Below are 18,491 nucleotides of genomic sequence, written 5' to 3' on the forward strand. Positions count from 1 at the left end.
CTTGATTCCTTTTTCAGCTTTTATTGTTAATCACAGGGACTAAAAATCAAAGCTGTGGTTGTGGGAATCGAGCCAGTGTGGCAACTCGATAAGTTTTATCGCCCACATTTTTCAAACAACCGGGCTGTTAAAGTTACGATCCTGCCAAATCGCTAATATGCGATAGGACCTAAAAAAAGACCACAAAAATTCGCGAACAGGATTTTTGCAAGCCACGGTCACATTGGATCCCCTCACTTCCGTTCTCTTTCTCACAAGGCGTCCCCGAGTTCGGATTAATTTTTGTCGATCCTAAATCCGCAAGCATCGTGTCGATCCGACAGTATTTGTTAAAGCGAATCATACCCATATTAAGTAAATTTAGTGCTCTAACGTATATTGGTAAGCTTGTGTGAATAATCGATCGCCGGAGTGCTAATTTTGCCTTTTCAAAACAGCGTCAGCCGTATCGGCAGAGTCGTCCAAGCGACCGGCATTGTTTTTGCCAGCAATTGCCCACCACGTGAGGTGGCAGTCATTTGTGGCATTCATCGTTGGCATTGTCTGTGGCTTCTCAGCGGGATCAACGCCACGTGTCATCGGAGCATTCGCACGCACAGCGTGGGGCTGCGCTTCCCATTTCGGCGGCCATACACGTGCCGATTGCGGTGATCCTCGATTTGGATTTTCTTTACCGCCTCGCTCACGTGCCACCGTTCCCTCACACGGCGCGCATATTGGATCGCCGTTCCCTCACACGGTGCACATATTGGATCACCGTGCTTTTCTTCGGCGCACCTATTGGATCGCCGTGTGTCTTTTTCGTGGCCACATCGTTCTTTGCCACATCGCCGTGCATCTTTGCCACATCGCGTGCGCTCTGCCGCATCCACACCTTGGCGGGCTGGTCTCGTTCCGCTCACGCCTCACGCAAGGGATTGCGGCCATCCCTGTCGCACATAGTGCGTGTCATCTTCATCAGCGCGAACGACGGAAGTAGCATTACATATCCGTATTGAGAGCTGGTGGCTGATCCGGCCCACACTCTGCTCCAGGAGCGGATAAACATGAATGATAGTGTCTAAAATATAATTAATTTTGCATATAGGAGCTTTTGATTTAAGAATTCGTACTTATAAACCTTTTCGGTCGTAATTTAGCAATTTTTTTTTGGGAGATTTGGCAATTATAATATCGTTTTGTCCCTCAAATAACTTAAAACACATACAGCTACACATCACCAGTCATCAGGCCTGCTGACGTCGATGGAGAAAGCGTGAGTACGGCCTAGCCGCAAAACAACAAAATAAAACTGAACCCATCCTTATAATTTCGCCAAGACTTCTGAAATAGTTTGCACATCTTAATTAATTAATTGATTCAAAAGAATATTAATAAGTTAATCTATTTAATGTAAAGTAAAAAAGGAAAAAGCGTTCTTTCTTATCTTAAATTTTATTTCCTTTCATTGGATCTAAAACAAACTGACTCGATAAGAGGTCTCGTAACGTAAATAACGTAAACTTAGGCTTAAGGATTAGATTTAGGAAAATGTCTTTCAATATTATCTCAGCCTGCAATTATATGACTTTGAAAATGAACTAATTTGATATCTTGTTGGGCACCTAAGGGGATGTAGAGCATTGGTTGTATAAGGGTGGAGCCTGAATGGACTTCACAGGTTGGGAGGGTTTAGATTGAGGCCAATAACATCGGAGCCTCATCTTCAATAGGTACACTTCATTCGTCTGATTCATATTATTTACCATATCCCCAGCTAGAGTATCTCTGTCTACAATATTAGTTATGTAGCACCATTGTTCATGTCAACACAAAACCCACGCCCATTTTCCCTGAGCCTGCCGAGCAGAAAAAGTAGACAGAGCGTGTTGAGGTGGACAACGCTCGGTGAGTGTGTTTGTTACAAATTTCCTTGTAGTCCTTTTACATCTTTAAAAGCCCATCAATGCTTACACAGATTTTTTTTTTCTTGTGTCGAGGCGTCGGGTTGAAGGCAAATGCCCAACTGCCGCTTCAACGCCGCTGAACTGTTTTGGCATATAATTACCGAAAGTGGCCGAAGGCTTAGCCATCGCCATCCCAGCCACATCCCCGTCGCGCCGGAAGTTCAACAGCCGTTGCAATGGCCAGCTTATTAGTCAAATTAGGCAACCAACTGCGGGGCAAGGAGCGGAGGCAGGGGACACACCACCACGTCGAGAGTTTGTTTGCCCATTTAGACGAGGCCAATTGAAGCGTCAAGTGAGTGACGAGAACGGGGAGTAGGGCGGGCAAAGGAAAACGGCTATGGCAGACATGGCCATGCCAACGGGTCCGTAATGAAAATCGATTAAAAATGGCAGAGACTCGGCCGTAATGGCAAATTAATTGTAAAGTATGCCTCCATTTTGCTTTGGTTTTTGCCTTCGCCTCAGGACAGGGAGTTCCTTTTCTTGCTTTGTGCTTTGCTTTGCTTTTTTTTTTTTGCCTATCCTTTTGAAGGATTGAGAGCGGCATAAAACAATAATTAATTGATTGAAAGAGGACTGAAGTGCTGGTCGCGCCAGAAGGCAAAACGCTGTCGAACTCCATTGCCGTCGTCATCGAATTTCCCCGCCCGCAAGCCCGCCGCTAAGTGGCATAGAAAATTAGTTTCTGCCCAAGAGGTAAAATGTTAATTTTCCGCATACATTTCCCTGTCAGCGAGTTTGTTGGCTATTCGGAGGACTTTGGCTATGGTTAATATGATAAAAAGAGCTTTTAAATCTTTGAAATGAATCAATTTCTGTAGTGTTCTTAGAAATTAGAAAGGAGAATTAGTAACAATTAATATTACCTTAAAATGTCAATGCTTTGTAGATCTAAAGAGTAGTTAATCATAATTCTTACTTCGTGGAATATTAATCCTACACCAAAACTACTCTTATTCAGGGATAGCCCACTAACTGTGAAATCCCATACTAGGATATCTAGGCTATGGCTTTACCCCAACTCACTGGAAATTCAATTTGCATTGAGGCTGCGACAAGTGCAGGATAGCCGAGAACATTCAGCGGCGTTTTAAGGTTCCACAGCTCCATTCGAATTGAAATTCAAGCAGTAATTATCCAGAAATGAAACGAATTTCCGGGCGGGAGGGGAGCGGTTGCAGGACTCGCTGCCTCTGGGCCAAGGACATTGCTGGGTGCGAGATGGAGACGCGGCATCGCTGAGTGTTGGCCGCAATTAGGAGAATGCGACGAATTCAATTTGCTTAAGCCCAGTGGTTGCTGTTGCCGTTACTGGCAATGTTAAAATAATTGCATAATGTACCCCAGTCCCAATCTGGAGGAGATCTGGGCGATCTGCCGATGGCTGCCCCCACCATGGCTTTTGTTTGCCCATCCATCTGGTTGTCAGGACTGTGATTTTGCGCTTAATTTGTTTAAGCTGCGCTTCATTCTTGGCTTTCCGCTCTTCCTCAACCTTTTTCCGGGCACATTCATTCATTTGCACTGTGAAAAATGGGCAACTCGTGGGGTTTAATGATGGAATTTATATTTATACATTAAAAAAATGTATAAACTAACTAGAGAACATCACAGCCACACTTTAATTCACCTTTGATGTTAAGTAAACCTTGCTCTTAATTAGTTTAACATTTTTATAAATTGTTTTCTCTGCTGCGGTGGCAGATGGACTGGTCGACAACTGTCAATGTTTATCCTTGTTAACGCTTTCCTCTTTGCGGCCACACACTTAAATGCTGGGTAATTCGCAGTGCACAGCGATATCAAAATGTCAGGGATGCTTTCTTGCGATGCCAATGCATCCATCTGTACGTCCATCCATCAGTCAGTTAGCCGGTCATGCAGTCAGTTTGTCTGTTTGTCAGTCTTACAGAGGGACTCTCTGGTTCGTCGTTCATCATTGCGGTGTGTGCGCTGTTGCAAATTAACAATTACGCACCGCAAAAGGAGGCGAAGCAGCCCCGTGTTGCGGGCTATAAAAATAAACTATGCCGCAGGCATTACAGCGGAAACGGAAGTGCGCATTAAAATTGTGCTCGGCTGGCATGTGTGTATGTGTGTGTGGACCCGCAATTAGCAACTCACACGTGCACCCGCAGTTATGTGTGTGAGTAATTAAAACGGAGTGTGCGCATTTAATAAGTTAAGCGTTCCCTCCTCAACCGAACGGACCCACACAAATGCACTGCAAGGGGAGTGCAATTAATAATAATAATGCGAAGCTGAATTTAAATGTATTAAAAATAGCAAAAAATTGTAATCAACAGAATTTATTCAATAATTTAATAATAACATTTAAAACAAAGAAGCTTATGAAGCTAATTTGTAATTTAAACGGAAAGAATTTATATAATGAAAGGTTTTATCACTTTTTTCTCAGTGCCCCTCAGCAGCCACATAGTTGGGATATGATTTTTTTATGCTTATTCCCCGTCAAGTCTGATTCCTGTATAAATCAGCCATACTTTACGTCCGGTGATATGGCGGGGCTTTCACCTAAAGGATTATGGGGTGTCCGAAAATTTACAACCAGTTGGCACGAAATAAATATTTAAATGTGACACAGACAATACGTAGGTGATACAGGCAGTCGATGAGGCTGAAAGCTCAACTATGTACCTAGCATCTTGCAATCCCTATAATTCTCTTTTTTACATACGCGCAAAGGCGCATAACTGGCGGCGTTTTTTTCGGTTTGACCTTCCTGCCAACGCGGCGTATGCGCAACTTCCGGCAGGAATGCCGCATAAATGCGAGGCTACAGAAGGCCGACCATAATGGGTAAAATAAGCAATTAAATTACGTTGCCCCGGCACCTTTATTTATATGCTGCATCGCCTCGGGGCAAGTGGAAAAAAACAACGGCACAAACAGCAGCGTTAAGTATAAAATTTCCATTAAAATGAAATTATGTGCGTCAAAACTGAATTTGCATTATTTAGCGAATGCATTTTATTCGCTCATTGTTATGCACCCCTGCTCAATTGGATGCCATGGCGAAATGGCAGCCATTGCAATCGCTAAATTGTTAATTACACGGAATCCACGCCGCCAAATTGCATGGGAATTTTCCAATTGGTTTCCTATCCGCACGCACAGCTCAATGCGATAAATTTAAATAAATACCTACGATCCCTCAGACCCGTTTAGCCTGTCAATGTGGAGCCGAAACAGCACCCATGCCTGTAGGCTTACGACATCAAAAAACAGTAATTGGCATATGTGTTTAGACATGGCCGATGCACCGAGGCTATGGGCTATATGAGGCTGGCTTTGATTTTGGGGGCTGCGTGTTCGGGGCAATTTGTCCCTCAGCTGATTTTGTTGATTCACGCAACATTGTCATGATTTTATTTAGCCTGTAAACAAATGGTCAAACACAGTTCCTGAACCGTGACTTTTTTCAGCAATTCGCAAAATAAAAGCGTCTAAATATTTGTTCGCCAAAGAAGGAAAAGTTTATTGTAATTAAGTGGGTTGAACTGATTAAAATTTGAAAAAAGCCTGCAGAGCTGGGATAACAATATCCGTTTGTTGGTATGTCACAATGTGTGTTTAATTAGATAATAAATTAACTTTCATTCGTTTAAAGAGGAAAAAAAAACCTCTATAAACTGACAGACTATTTGTTATTTTTAATCGTTTTTTTTATGTAAAAATTAGTTTACTTTAATAAACCTGCTTTTTGCGGTGAACCCTTTAAAGAGCGCATATTAAATTCACTTTTCTGAAGGATTTCACAAATAGCAAAACAGAATTAACGTATTCTAGTCCCTCAAAGAGATTATAGAGTGAAAAATAACTTCGAAGAGCAATCGATTGTGGCACGCTCAGCATTTTAGATTTGTTTGCTCATCGCCAATGCTGACTTTTCAATGTGTTTTTACTTTCCGGATGACTTGCGGCATAGCTAGGACTACAAAAAATCTAGTATTCCGTTTAAATTATATGCTCTTGGCCGGGAAATTAATGTGAGTCCTTGAATTTTTCATAAACTGCCAATTCAACAGAAAGTTGGAACACGCACACACAGCTCACACCTCGACAGATATGGAGAATCACATGGAAAAGTTGGCGGAAAGTTCAGAGAACCAAAGTGGGCGGCGAGTTCTTTTAAAAAGCATCTTAATCAGCAATAAATTCACAACTAATCAGTGGCCCCATTGTCTGACCCTTATTCCGCTGCTTCTGCCACGGATTGGCAATTGAAGTGCCCGATCACATATTTGTAACCAGCGCATTAGCGAGATGCGGATAAAGATGCCACAGCTCCGAGGCAGCGCCAACTTATTGCAACATAATTACAAGTTGCGAGTGCTGTGAGGCATAATAAGTTGGTACAGTGGGGCGTATGAGCAATGTAGACAAATCGATATTGAAGATGGTGAAAAGTCTCTAGTTTAAAAAGTTAATAAAAACCATTTTATAAGAGCCAAATGTCAAATCTCCAAGAAATTTCACTCAATCTTTGACAAACTCATGGATTAATTAAAGATTTTTCCACAGTTTTCCTTCATTCAATTCCCAAAGAAATTTGATTTTAACTGTTTGCCCTACACTTTACCAAGACTTAAATCTAATTATTACACAATATTATATTATCCTCTGCAATAATTGTATTTAAATGCAAATTAAATTGCAAATATTTGGCATTTCTCTGCAGCTCAAACGCTCATCTCTGGCCGAGATTCCGTCCATTCTGTCTGGGCCAGCGCATTGAACTTACTTTTAATTATGCTGGCCACATGGACACGGACATTGTTTGCGCTTTGCTTGGCTCTTGGCTTAATAAATTGCAATTGTTTGCAAGCTAAACTTTGTTCGCTCGGCTTTCAGGGGCGCCCTGTCCTGTTGGCCCAGTTCTGTTTGTTCTCCGGCCGTGGCTGTGTGGATTTTGTAATTGGTTTGGTCTGCATTTGACAAAAGGAATAAAATAAAAGAGTCCAAAAAGCACAAAAAATGGAATCAAGCGCAAGAAAGTTTAGCATTATGCCCAGCGACGGGCGGCAAACAAAGTTTTCGCAAACATTCACTCGCAGGGAATCCACTTTTTTGCGTTTCGTGTGCGGTTAACGAAGCAAATAGAAAAATGACCATAGGAAAATGTTGCAAAGGCTGTTGGGGCCCCAAATATTTGGCGAAAGTTTCATAAGCCAAATGGCCAGTCAGTCAGTCAGAAGTTAGGACAAACCCCCCTTTGATTTTACCATTTAATAAGCAATTGTTTGCGGAACATCTAGATTTTGGAAACTTGATTAAAATGCCAACATGAAACTAACTAGAAAAACGAAACAGAAACTGTGCCAGCATCCGAGTGCCGAAAATGGTTTAAATTATAGCAAAATAACGATATGCTGGTCACTGATATGCAACAGACACGCTGCCAGACAAAGTAAACAAACAAACTGGGCAGCAACAATGAACGGACATGAGTGCATCCAGTTTGGGTGAAAGGACTCCTCAGAAACAGATAGCAAACGGAAGGCCCAGGGATGCAGGGGCGGAAGGAACAGGGCAACATGTTATTGTTTGCATTTGTTTTCTCATGCCATCGCACCCACACTCGGCACTACCAAAGAATTTGTTTCGAATTCTACAATGAGAAATTGCCTTCACTGAGGAGAAATGTTTGCTTTAAATCAGAAAATTAAGGAAACTTAAAAGCATACATCTAAATTTACACTTGTAAAGAACAAATATTTAGCATGCCATTTTAAAACGGTTTTAATTTGGTTTCAAGCTATAAATTCAAAGTACTTCACTCTTTATCCCTCCTTTTTCCCTGTGTACTCTTCCAATCCCGGTTCACTTGGCCAGCAAAAATATTTGGTTAGAAGACGAAACAGTAAAAAAAATGTAAAAGGCAGAGAGAGGAAGCAAAGAAAGCTAAACAAATGCTGACTCTGCCACCGCAAGTAATAGGCCAAGGCTGCCAGGGAGTCGAGGTAACAAATAATAACTGAGCACTTCCTTCTTCCGCTTGGCACTCTCTCTCTCCTCTTCATTCCTGTCGGGCTGGACATGGAATTGTTTAAATTATTTACACAAGCTGGAAAATTAAAATGGACAGCTGCTGTTTGGGGCCAGTGGCGGCAATGGAGTAGCAGTCATTGTTATGACTGTTGCAACCGCTTGGGTCAAGTGTTGTGTGTTGTGGCACGTACTGTACATGGCTGCGGAGCCGGATGGTCTGGAGTGGACTGAAGTGGAGTGGAGTGGAGTAGAGTTGAGTGGACTGGACTGGACTGGACTGGACTGGAGAGGAGCCGTAACTGCCCCAGCTGTAGTTCATAACTTTTCATTTTGCCCTCTCGGTGGCACGCTTCCGACATCTTCTCTCGGTCTTTGGGGCTTATCCTTTGTGGCAGGCAAATTTTAATTATTAGCAGGCAGTCGGGAAAGGTTCTCCCTCTGACTCTGACTCTGACTTTGATTCGGATTCTGATTCCGATGCCAAGACTGAGTCTGATTCTGAGTTTATGAGTTTGATTGTTCTACGGGCCGCAGGCATTGCGTATGCGTAGTGCGTGCGCCTGTATCTAATTGAAAAAATCAAGCATACGCCATGCTGTGCCATTGTTTTTGACGAAGCACAAGTTGGCAATAGGATGGCCATAACGCTCAGCTGCTGCTACATAGTGCACAGCCCTGCGGCCGGAGAATCTAATGAAAGAAAGAGTACACTGGAAAATAATTTGAGCTTTAACTTCTCTTTATTTATTATTAATATTCAGAATTTAATGAAGTGCCACAATTATAATTACAAATAAGTTTCATCAAATTCGATAGGCCTCTTGGGAAATAACTCTTGGTAAACTTTCTTAATGATGTGATACTTGGCATATAGTCCCCCGCCCGACGGCAGATTCTTTATACCGGCAGCCTTTCGATCCATGAGACTTGAAAGATGCTCAAAGAAATATATATCGTTCTTCTCAATGACTTCCCTTGTAATTTGTTCGATCTTATGATCGAGACTTTGATCGGCCTTCACGGCGGCTTCGCTGATTTTCGGTGCGCCCGGCAGCAGCAGCAGCATCAGTGTCATGTTATCCCTACTCCCCTTGTGCAGGCAAATGTCCAAAATACTATTGACAATCTCGGGCAGGTTGTCGTTGACAAGGAGGCGTGAGTGGATATAGGCGCAGACTTCTTTACTGCTCATCACGTCCCAAATGCCATCGCAGGCAATCACCACAAACTCATCGCAAACCACACGCTCACACTCGATTATATCGGGTTCCGGAGATACCATTTGATCGGTGGGACGCCGCCTCAAATTCTGCTTGTACAGATAGTCGCCCAATGCCCGGGAAACGGCCAGATTGCCGTTTACTCGATCTATCATTACAGTGCCTCCGGCCTTTTTAATGCGCAGCTTCTCCTCGGGCAAAGTCGGCCTATGATCCACGGTGCTGACACGGGCCTTTCCCTTCCGGCAGAGCACAGCCCGGGAGTCGCCGCAGTTGACCAAGTAGATTTTCTGCGGCGTAACCAGCACGCAGGTGGCCGTCGTTCCACCTGGCTTATTCGCACTTATCTTACGCATCTCTTCGTCCAGCCGAAGGAAACCCTCTCGCAACGCGTCCTTGAACTCTGCTCTAGAAAATTGCTCAGTTTTCATTATGGTGGTCAGCAGATTCTCGGCACAATGGACGGCTATATGATCACCAGCATGACCATCAAATACCCCAAAAAATGACAATGATTCGTAGGGTTTCCTAAGGCTACAAACGGCAATGTGTTTATCCTCCATTTCCACACGCCAGCCTTGCATTGAACTAACGCAGTAACGGAGTCCGTTACCATCGCCCACGTGCACTTCCTTTTCCGTTTCCGGTCTCACAGCAAAGTTACCCATCTCTGCCACTCCTCAAATTTAAGTTTGCTTTTTAATATTTTAGGTAATTTCGTGTTTGTTTTAAAATTCCTTTTTTTAATATACTTTTCCGTTTAATAAAAATTCTCAAATTTGTGTCCCAACTTTGACACAAAATGAAATGCCAAAAGTCGGACTATACTTGCTCAAAAACAAAATAAATTACTTAATTTCTCCTTGTGTAAGCTCGACTCCTGCCGAATCATTCAACTTTTGTTCTAGCCAGTGGAAGTTATTGCTTTTGCACATTTCCAGAATCTTGGGCGAGGCTCCATTAATCGATGACAATTCAATTAGCATCGGGAGTCCATAAACAGACAAAAGATCCCCACTTGCTCACGGCACCGACTTCGAGGATGACTGTAACTCCCGCCCGTCCCCAGAAATTCCTTTGAAGCGTCGACTCGGTGTGGGAATTGAATGGCCATAAGAAAGTTTACCGTTTAATTGGACAGGCAAATAGGCAGCCGAACCGTTCAGAGTCTAAATGTCAGTTGGTTCCACTGGATTCACTGGCTGTTCGCCTTCTGCCGAACAATGAGCTAAATTTTCCATGGAAAACTACTAAGTAAGCTTGTTAATTAAATACGCATTACCGCCTCTGTAATTGCCTGTGACGCGCTGCTTAGCAACAACTACAACTACTAATGAAATCTAGGGAAAAGCAGGTGCGGAGTAGGGATTGGATGACTGGTTGGTGGGGCTATTGGAAGGGGGAGGACACAAACTAATTGTTAAAGCCAAGTGCAAAGTTTTTGCACCCTCAACATCTCAGTTTCGCTCGACCCCATCCGATTTGCCTGTGCACTTGTCAGGGTATCAGGGCAAGAGTAAGTACAGAAAGTATATAATTAAATGCGGGTCTGAACGATCCGGGCGAACAGAAACCTCGGAAAATTAGTATATTACTTGAAACTAAGTTTAACAAATTTTAAGTATTTATTCCGTCATACTGTTTACTGATCTTTGATCTTCAAAAGCCTCTATTTAAAGTATTTTCTCTGTCATTTCCAAGTTGATAAATCTAACAAAAAACAAGGCAACATTAAATCTAATTACCCTCTGACGCAGGGCACATATCCGGTGATTTAAAAATCAAATACGGACTTAATGATCCCCGCAACTCACGCGAACAAGTAGAAATTAATTAGCGCATAATTTATTGCCACCGAAATGCAGCGCCACGACACATTTGCACACACACTAATCATCAATCAGGGCTCCAGAAACTCCAGAAATGAGTTGCGGAATGGAATGCATCAAGCTCAGGCTAAATGCCAGCGCAGCAAAAAAGGTTAATGGGTTGCAATATCAACATCAACATCAACATCAAGTCGGTCCTCGGTCGTCGGTCGTCAGCGTCGACGTCTGCATCACAGCTTATTGTTTGCATTGTTTTCCTGCGGGGAAAAAGCCCCAAGGTGGACAAAAAAACAGGGCTTACCCGGGGGCTAAAAATATGCGCACACCGCAGGTAAATGTTGGTAATTTGTGACTTGGAATGTTTTTCATCGTCCGCCTTGGCGGCACTGCGGAGTTTTACGGCTGTGTTCCCTTCTAACACGACACTCGCCCATTTAACGCTTTATGGCATCGGATTTATGCTATGCGATATGCAAAATGCGAAACACAGAATGCAATTGCATGCAAATGCCAGTGAAAGCAGGGGAATTTACCGCAGGAAACTGAAATAAAACTGGGCGGGAATATTGAATTGGCCGGGGACAAGGAAATCGTATTAAGGAGTAGAGTCTTAGCTTGTTAGGGGAGTGAAGACTTTGGAAGGATCAAGATTGAAGACAATCGAAAGAATGAGAATGTTATTTTACAGGAAATAGGGTATATTATTAGCTAATAAGATAACTTTAACTAACAAGTTACAAATACTATAACTACTAAGCTAAGCCTTGCACATAAACTTAATTAACACCTTGGCCTTAGTGTAATAGGAACCTGACTGCATTCACTATGCATAAGCAGCTTAAAGCAAATTGGCTTCCTACAAAGGCAAAGCTACGTATTGTCTAAAGCATTTTACAGCTTAAGCACCTTAATACAATTTACCAAATATATAATTACAGCCTGGAAATTCCTGAGCTATTTTACTTACTGAAGTGCCAATGATAAGGCATTAGGGCCCTCTTTAAGACACCTATTTCAGGATTTCGTGAAAATATAAATTAAATTTGTAATATTCCCTTTTGTATATACACTTTCCACTTCACTAAAATGTGTAAAATCCCATTAAATCGCAACAATGCACATAATTTCAGCTTTTATTTAATGGAAACCCATTCAGCTGCATGTCCATGGGAGTTCAGGCACTCAATTAAAGCCAACAAATTATCCACTTTTAGTTAGTTTTATCTCTGCGCTTGAGTTTAGCACAGAGAGTTTAATCATATCTGGCTCCATTGTCCTACCTGATGCTTGCCCATCCCCATGCCCACCCCCTTCTGGCCAACTCAGGTGTCCTTAAGCTGGACCAAGCAGCAGAGCGCTGTGCTTTTATTTACCCCTTTGGCTTTTGCTTTGGCTTATACAAGTGTGGCTCTCTCACTCTCGCCCCTCTTGCCAAATACCGAGTGCAGTCGCTTCGACCTGCATGTTATTCATGGCTAAGCACACATACACACATACAGGTCGACCTCAAACCGCGGCCCCCTTAAACCCTCGATCCTGCAGGAGGACATCACCCTCAACATCTAACTGGCAACTGCCAGACCAACAATTTTCTAAACTCGCGCGCTGCGCTACGTTATAAAAAATAAGGCAACTTGGGGCAGGTTGTGGATCACACAGAAGCGAAAAATGTTTGAGAAAATATATAAAATTTAATACTAATTATTAAAAATATGTATTAATATTATTTTTATCAATCAGAAAGGCTTAAGGTACCTTTTAATTAATATGTTTTGAGACTTTTAAAGTATTTAGAAAATAGTTGCAGCCTTCAGTTTGTAGTATTTAATCTGATTCTTGAATTTACATTACTTACTTTATGATAAAATATTAATAATTTGTTTAAGTGCATCTGCCAGCATGGGGACACTGGTATAGTGGGTGTTTGGTGGAAAAAATGGGCGGCTTGTGGGCGTTGGGCGGAGGCTGACTGGCGCGCTAAGCTGTGCTAAACATTCCCTAAATATATTTCGCAACAGCTCCTCCGCACACGAGATAAGCGGCGCATATACCACACCGACCTGAACCTGAACATGAAGATAGTGCGGGTGCTGGAAAAGCTGGGGGAGAAAAGGCGTTGCAAGAGTGGTGGAAAAGTGGCAGATAACTCGGGGAAAAAAAATACAGGAGGTGAAAGCGGCACGGGGTATGCGCTAAGAGAGCGCTCAAAAAACAGAGCACCACACCGAGCAATGAAACTTTTTGCGCCTGAATATTTTTGCAAAACTATTCACAGTTGATTTTTCACCTGATGCTTTTCATTCCCGTACTGGTGTGTGTGTCAGTGTATGTGTGAGAGTGCACCTGCCGTCGAGTCGGTGTGAGTGCTTAAAATATTTGTGCGGCAGGGAGTCCTTGCCCGAAAATATCCGACTCTTGGCCAGCAGTGTTCAGGCCTTGCTTCAGGACCAACTTAAATGCAGCTGAAATTTGCGGATAACTAAACTACGTGGGTTCCGCCATTTTAAAGAGTTAATTGGGATTATAGAAACTATAGCCTATGAAATATATCACCAATATTAAATATATTTTCTAGAAAATTCTTTCGACTGAATTGACCCTCATTAAAATTATCTGCATGTTCACCTCGTATCCCCCATATCCTCATACTCTCATTTCTTATTATGGAAACGACTTTAAGCTCAACTCACCGTTTGCATTTTGCAGATACGGTCTCCTGGGCGCCTCGGGATGCGGAAAAACAACGCTGCTCAGTTGCATCGTCGGACGACGTCGCCTCAATTCGGGCGAGATATGGGTGCTCGGCGGACGGCCAGGATCGCGTGGTTCCGGTGTGCCTGGGCCTCGGATTGGCTATATGCCACAGGTGAGTTGACCTCAGCAAACGGCAGACGTTTCAACTTCTGGCTGTTGAATTTTTCATTGCGCTTTTTATTACCACATGCTCGACTCGACTAAATTAAATAAGCGCCATAAAATGGCAAAAGCACAAAAGAAAACATATACACGGTAAAGTTTTTAAATGCCTCTCAGTCGGGGATGAGGATTCAGAAGGAGTGAGGAGTGAGCTAGGAAAACTTTTAATTTTTGCAATCCAAAAGAATATCTCAACTTTACTTAAATAGGATTGTCATGGCACATCCTCAATGAGCGATTTAAAATGATTTATTATATTATTAAATATAATTAAACATTAAATTTAATTTGCTCTTAATTCGTATATTTGATTACAAAATTACTAGATAATTACTTTATTTGTTTACTTTAGATAAACCTTGATTATTTGCACAAGTTTTGTAGTTTTAAATATACAAAAATTAAATCTTAAAATAAATCTCTTTGATATTTCCTAGTAAAAATAGTTTCTGTCACACAGTGCACGGCACAGTTGTCATAAAGAAGCATCCTCCGAAAAGTAGGCAGCAATTTTGAAAGGAAATTGCATGAAAAAGTGTATTGTGCCCGGTGCTAATATAATTTCCGTATTCCAAATTGGGCTTTTATTGCAGGAGATAGCCCTTTACGGCGAGTTCACGATGCGTGAGACTTTAATCTACTTTGGCATCATTTCGGCCATGCCCCGCAGCGACATCGAGGATCGCACCGAATTCCTGCTCAAATTGCTCAATTTGCCAAATGCCTCGAAATTTGTCAAGAATCTTAGTGGCGGCCAGCAGCGACGAGTGAGTCTGGCAGTGGCCCTGCTCCACGAACCGGAGCTCCTCATCCTGGACGAGCCCACTGTGGGCGTGGATCCCGTTTTGCGACAGAGGTGAGTCCTGAATTTAATGGGTGATGCACTGGAAAGAAATATAGAGTCTATTTGAAAGCTAGAAAAAGTAATGAAAATAAAATCTCAAAGTTATTTTCATTTTTCTACACTTTTTTATTTATTTGTAATACTTGTTGTTTAAGGATATAGTTTGGATTTATAGAAAAATCCATTCTTTCTTTCTGTGCCAGCTAAACTGAGGCATTTGTCAACTGATTAACTCTTCATTTTGTCGTTTACAGCATCTGGGATCATTTGGTGGAAATTACGAAAAATGGTCATACGACTGTGATAATCACCACACATTACATCGACGAATGTGCCCAGGCACATATGGTAAGTAGCCGGAAGATTACCCTGATTTCCCAAGGCACGATAAGGAGGAGGACTGGGGGAATGGGAATGAGAATGGGTTTGGTAGCCAGCCAGGCAGGCGGGCAGGCAGGCAAGTGTCAATGGCTTTCGGCGCCCACGCATTGTTTGTCCCGGTGATTTATGGCCAGGCGGCACATCTATGTGTAATATGCGGCGTATGAGCAATATTATGGTGGCACTGCCAAGGTGAAAGTTCAGCTATCAGCACTGCCAAGGGCTGTCAACATGCGGCGCTAAGTGCTTCCGCTCTCTCCTCTGGCAAATTTGTATCCTGCCATCCGTTGGCTGCAGCAGCAGCAGCAGCACCAAATCCGTGTCCTGTCCAAAAAAGCTAAAAATGAATCGTGCAAAGAGAAAAGCCGAGGAGTAGAATATTACTGCCGGCTGTCTCTCCCGTTGACCCATGGCCATGGCAGGATTTACGAGGCATTTCCGAGCGAGACACATTGCAGAATTTACTTCAGATTTATTTATGCCACCGACAGAACAGATGCACCTAGAATAATAATTGAGCTGAAAGTAATATATAAGAAAGCAATATCAAAATCATCTTCAAAATTTCAAGATTTGATTAACAATATTCTAGACATTATTTAGAATTGAAAACTATTTCTATGTTGTAAGATTCTATCCAATTAATTTTCTCCAAGTGCTGTTACAATGCAGGGGTGTGATCTGGATAGGGAAATATAACTGCGCTAGTCATTTAATGCCTGCTGCAAACAATGAACTTGAATACAGGCCGAAAAAAATATTTACGTGAAGGGGAAAAATACGGGAATAAATCGTGACAAAGCTCGCAAACAAACGCCCATCACAATGGACAGTTGGACAGGGCAGACAGCTACATAGATACACGGCCAGAGCGACAGGCTGAGATATAGGCACAGATACAGATATACAGATACTTGGCAACACGCACAGGATATATGCACACATAAAACAAACAAAATCCTTACCCAGGGACACACGCAAGCTCAAGTGAAGTGTGAGATGGAATATATCAATGACAACACTATGAAAAAGATTGATGTGGGAAGCACAGAAGACGGCGTGTGAAATGGGCAGGAGATCGACACTCAAGACACTTCACAACGAAGCCAAGTTGCACACCGTTTATGGTGATTGATTGGGTGACAAAAATTATTCATCAAAATTGTAATTTTATTTCTTGGTTTTACAGGAGTTTACAAGCCTTTTAAAGGCTAGAAACTATTTAGTTTGATTTTTAAATGAGTGAAATATAATTTAAGTAGACTTTCAATATATTTTTCATTTTATTTGTTAAAAGATTTCTATACCTCAATTTTAACTTCAAAGATCCCTATTTTCTATGTGACTCAATACCCATTACCCTCTTTCTAGCTTAAATGATTGATGGTGAGCCGAAAAGTATTTATCAAAAAATATTTGGTTGAGCAAACTTCCAGCTTTTAGCTAATATTTATTATTAAAAAGTACCTTCCAGCATTTTCCTTGCCCTGATTAAATGCTAAATAAATTTATAAGAACTTTAAAGGCTCCGTTCATTCATACATAATTCATATAGAGCCCTTGTGGGAATGATTCCCGTAATACAGAAACAATCAGCCGGGTTCGGGTCCTGAGCCCTCTAACCCCACTTGACCCCAAAGGACATTCAGGGAGCTAAATGGCTCACATGCTGTGCCGGCTGTGGAGTGACAACACGTTCTCGCCACACCACCCCCTCTGAGGCTGAACCCTTTTTGGAAAATCCCACCACATGATCTGGCGGATGGGGCGCCGCCGTTGTCACTCCGCGGTTGCCGTGCCGCCAAAAAGTCATTGCGGTAAAGAGTTATGGCCAATAAACAAAATCACTGCCAGGAATAGAAAACTCTCCTTTGTTTGCGGGCAATCGACATTCAGCACTCGGCACTTGGGAATCGCACCGGTATTGGGTGGTTGTCTGTCTGTCTGTCTGTCTGTCTGTCTGGATGCCAGGAAGCCCTCGTATGCCGTCGGATGACAAACAAAACAATCGACAGAGCCGCACTCGTACAGTTCATAAAGCCGGGCACGAGGATCGGAATTGAAGCATCCTCGCCCTCTCCCCCCAGTTAATCCGAATGCCAAAGCGATGAAATGTGAATTTAATGCGAATTGTTAGACCAAATTTATGGTTTATGGGTTTCACTGCCGGTTAGGGTCTATAAAAATCTAACTTGCGGAAGAAGTTCTTCCCCATACGCGTATGCAAAGCCCCCGGGGAATCACCAGGAAGCAGGATGCGAGAGGTTGTTGTGTCTGTGTAACTTCTGGTGACAGTGTTTAATTGCTCATATTGAACACGTGTTGGCCACGGAGATGAGAGCTGGAACAGCAAGCGGGTCTCAGCTTGGATTGTGCACGCCTCAGCTGGCTAAGAGTACACTGGGGGAAATGTATATGTTTCTTTCTTTATCTGAAATATTTTTAAACAATTGAATGCTTCTTTGACTTTATTTTAAATTAATATTTCCCAAGGATTAGGTGTTTTTAGGAAGAACAGCTTAGCTTTTCCAAGTCTTTAACTTTTTAGCTTTTAATTTTTTGCTGTGTAAGGGTATTATGGCTGGCAGCAAATTGCTTTTTCAGCTTTGTCACTTTTTCGTGGCACGCTTTGCTTTTGGCCAAGAGCTCAAGCTGAAGCCGGGGACAGAACAGGATGAGACTTCGCTACGGCTGCTTGGACCTAGGTAGTTATCTCAACATATTTTTGGCCAATTCTGCACGTCACGAGGAGTTCGCTAGAGTTTTTTTCCTAGACCGTCCCTGTATATTTGGCTTTTTCTCTTTGTTTTTTTTTTTTTTGCCGCAGTCTTTGTTTCCGTTGAGTCAACAGAATTGCGTGTCCAAAATGGGATTCCCCTGGCCCAGCTCGGACTCAATCCCGCACAGACAGCCATATAAATTTTAGCTGTCCCGGGACCTGATTGAGCGAGGCACTCCAATCGGCACCTATGCGCACATGGACAGCACTTGATCTATTCCCAGTGCCAGAAGCAAAGCCGGACATTAAAAATGATTATTGCATGCTGGCAATTTATAAGCTGAAAATTCATGTCGCAATAAAAATTATATGGGAAAAAGTGCTATTAGTTTTTGCAGCAGCTTCGACAGCTTCTGCTCCTCGCCGCCTCCTCTGATGCGGATGCACTCAAACAAAAGCAGGAGCATTAACCATAATCGTAAAATGCATTTACGGCTGCATCCCAATCCCAAAGCCTCAGGGTCTGAGCGTGTGTGTGTGTGTGTTTGCTAGTGTTGTTAAAACTTTGCCGTGCTTAAATTCGGTTATTGTTATTTGTATGGTGCGGCGATTAAAAGTTTT

The 18,491-nt window shown here is 42.5% G+C and overlaps 2 protein-coding genes across 3 annotated transcripts in view; one reads left to right on the top strand and one right to left on the bottom strand.

Moving 5' to 3' along the window:
• The window catches only part of osy (ABC transporter oskyddad), a 55,581-nt gene that overhangs the window by 27,367 nt on the left and 9,723 nt on the right, over window positions 1–18,491 (top strand). For both annotated transcript variants that reach the window (XM_017163211.3, XM_070286588.1), the window contains exons 3-5: window positions 13,717–13,876; window positions 14,520–14,782; window positions 15,025–15,118. In XM_017163211.3, coding sequence (XP_017018700.1) covers window positions 13,717–13,876; window positions 14,520–14,782; window positions 15,025–15,118 — 517 coding nt within the window. The remainder of the gene's footprint in view (window positions 1–13,716; window positions 13,877–14,519; window positions 14,783–15,024; window positions 15,119–18,491) is intronic.
• Nil (Nilkantha) lies at window positions 8,689–9,985 on the bottom strand. Its single transcript, XM_017163213.3, has one exon. The coding sequence runs from the start codon at window positions 9,847–9,849 to the stop codon at window positions 8,749–8,751; it is 1,101 nt and encodes a 366-aa protein (XP_017018702.1). The 5' UTR covers window positions 9,850–9,985; the 3' UTR covers window positions 8,689–8,748.

The sequence above is a fragment of the Drosophila kikkawai genome, chromosome 3R (genome assembly GCF_030179895.1).
Source record: "Drosophila kikkawai strain 14028-0561.14 chromosome 3R, DkikHiC1v2, whole genome shotgun sequence".
NCBI classification, from domain to species: Eukaryota; Metazoa; Arthropoda; class Insecta; order Diptera; family Drosophilidae; genus Drosophila; species Drosophila kikkawai.

Coding starts and splice junctions, on each gene's coding strand:
- Nil (XM_017163213.3), bottom strand. CDS start 9,849: ATGGGTAACTTTGCTGTGAGACCGGAAACGGAAAAGGAAGTGCACGTG.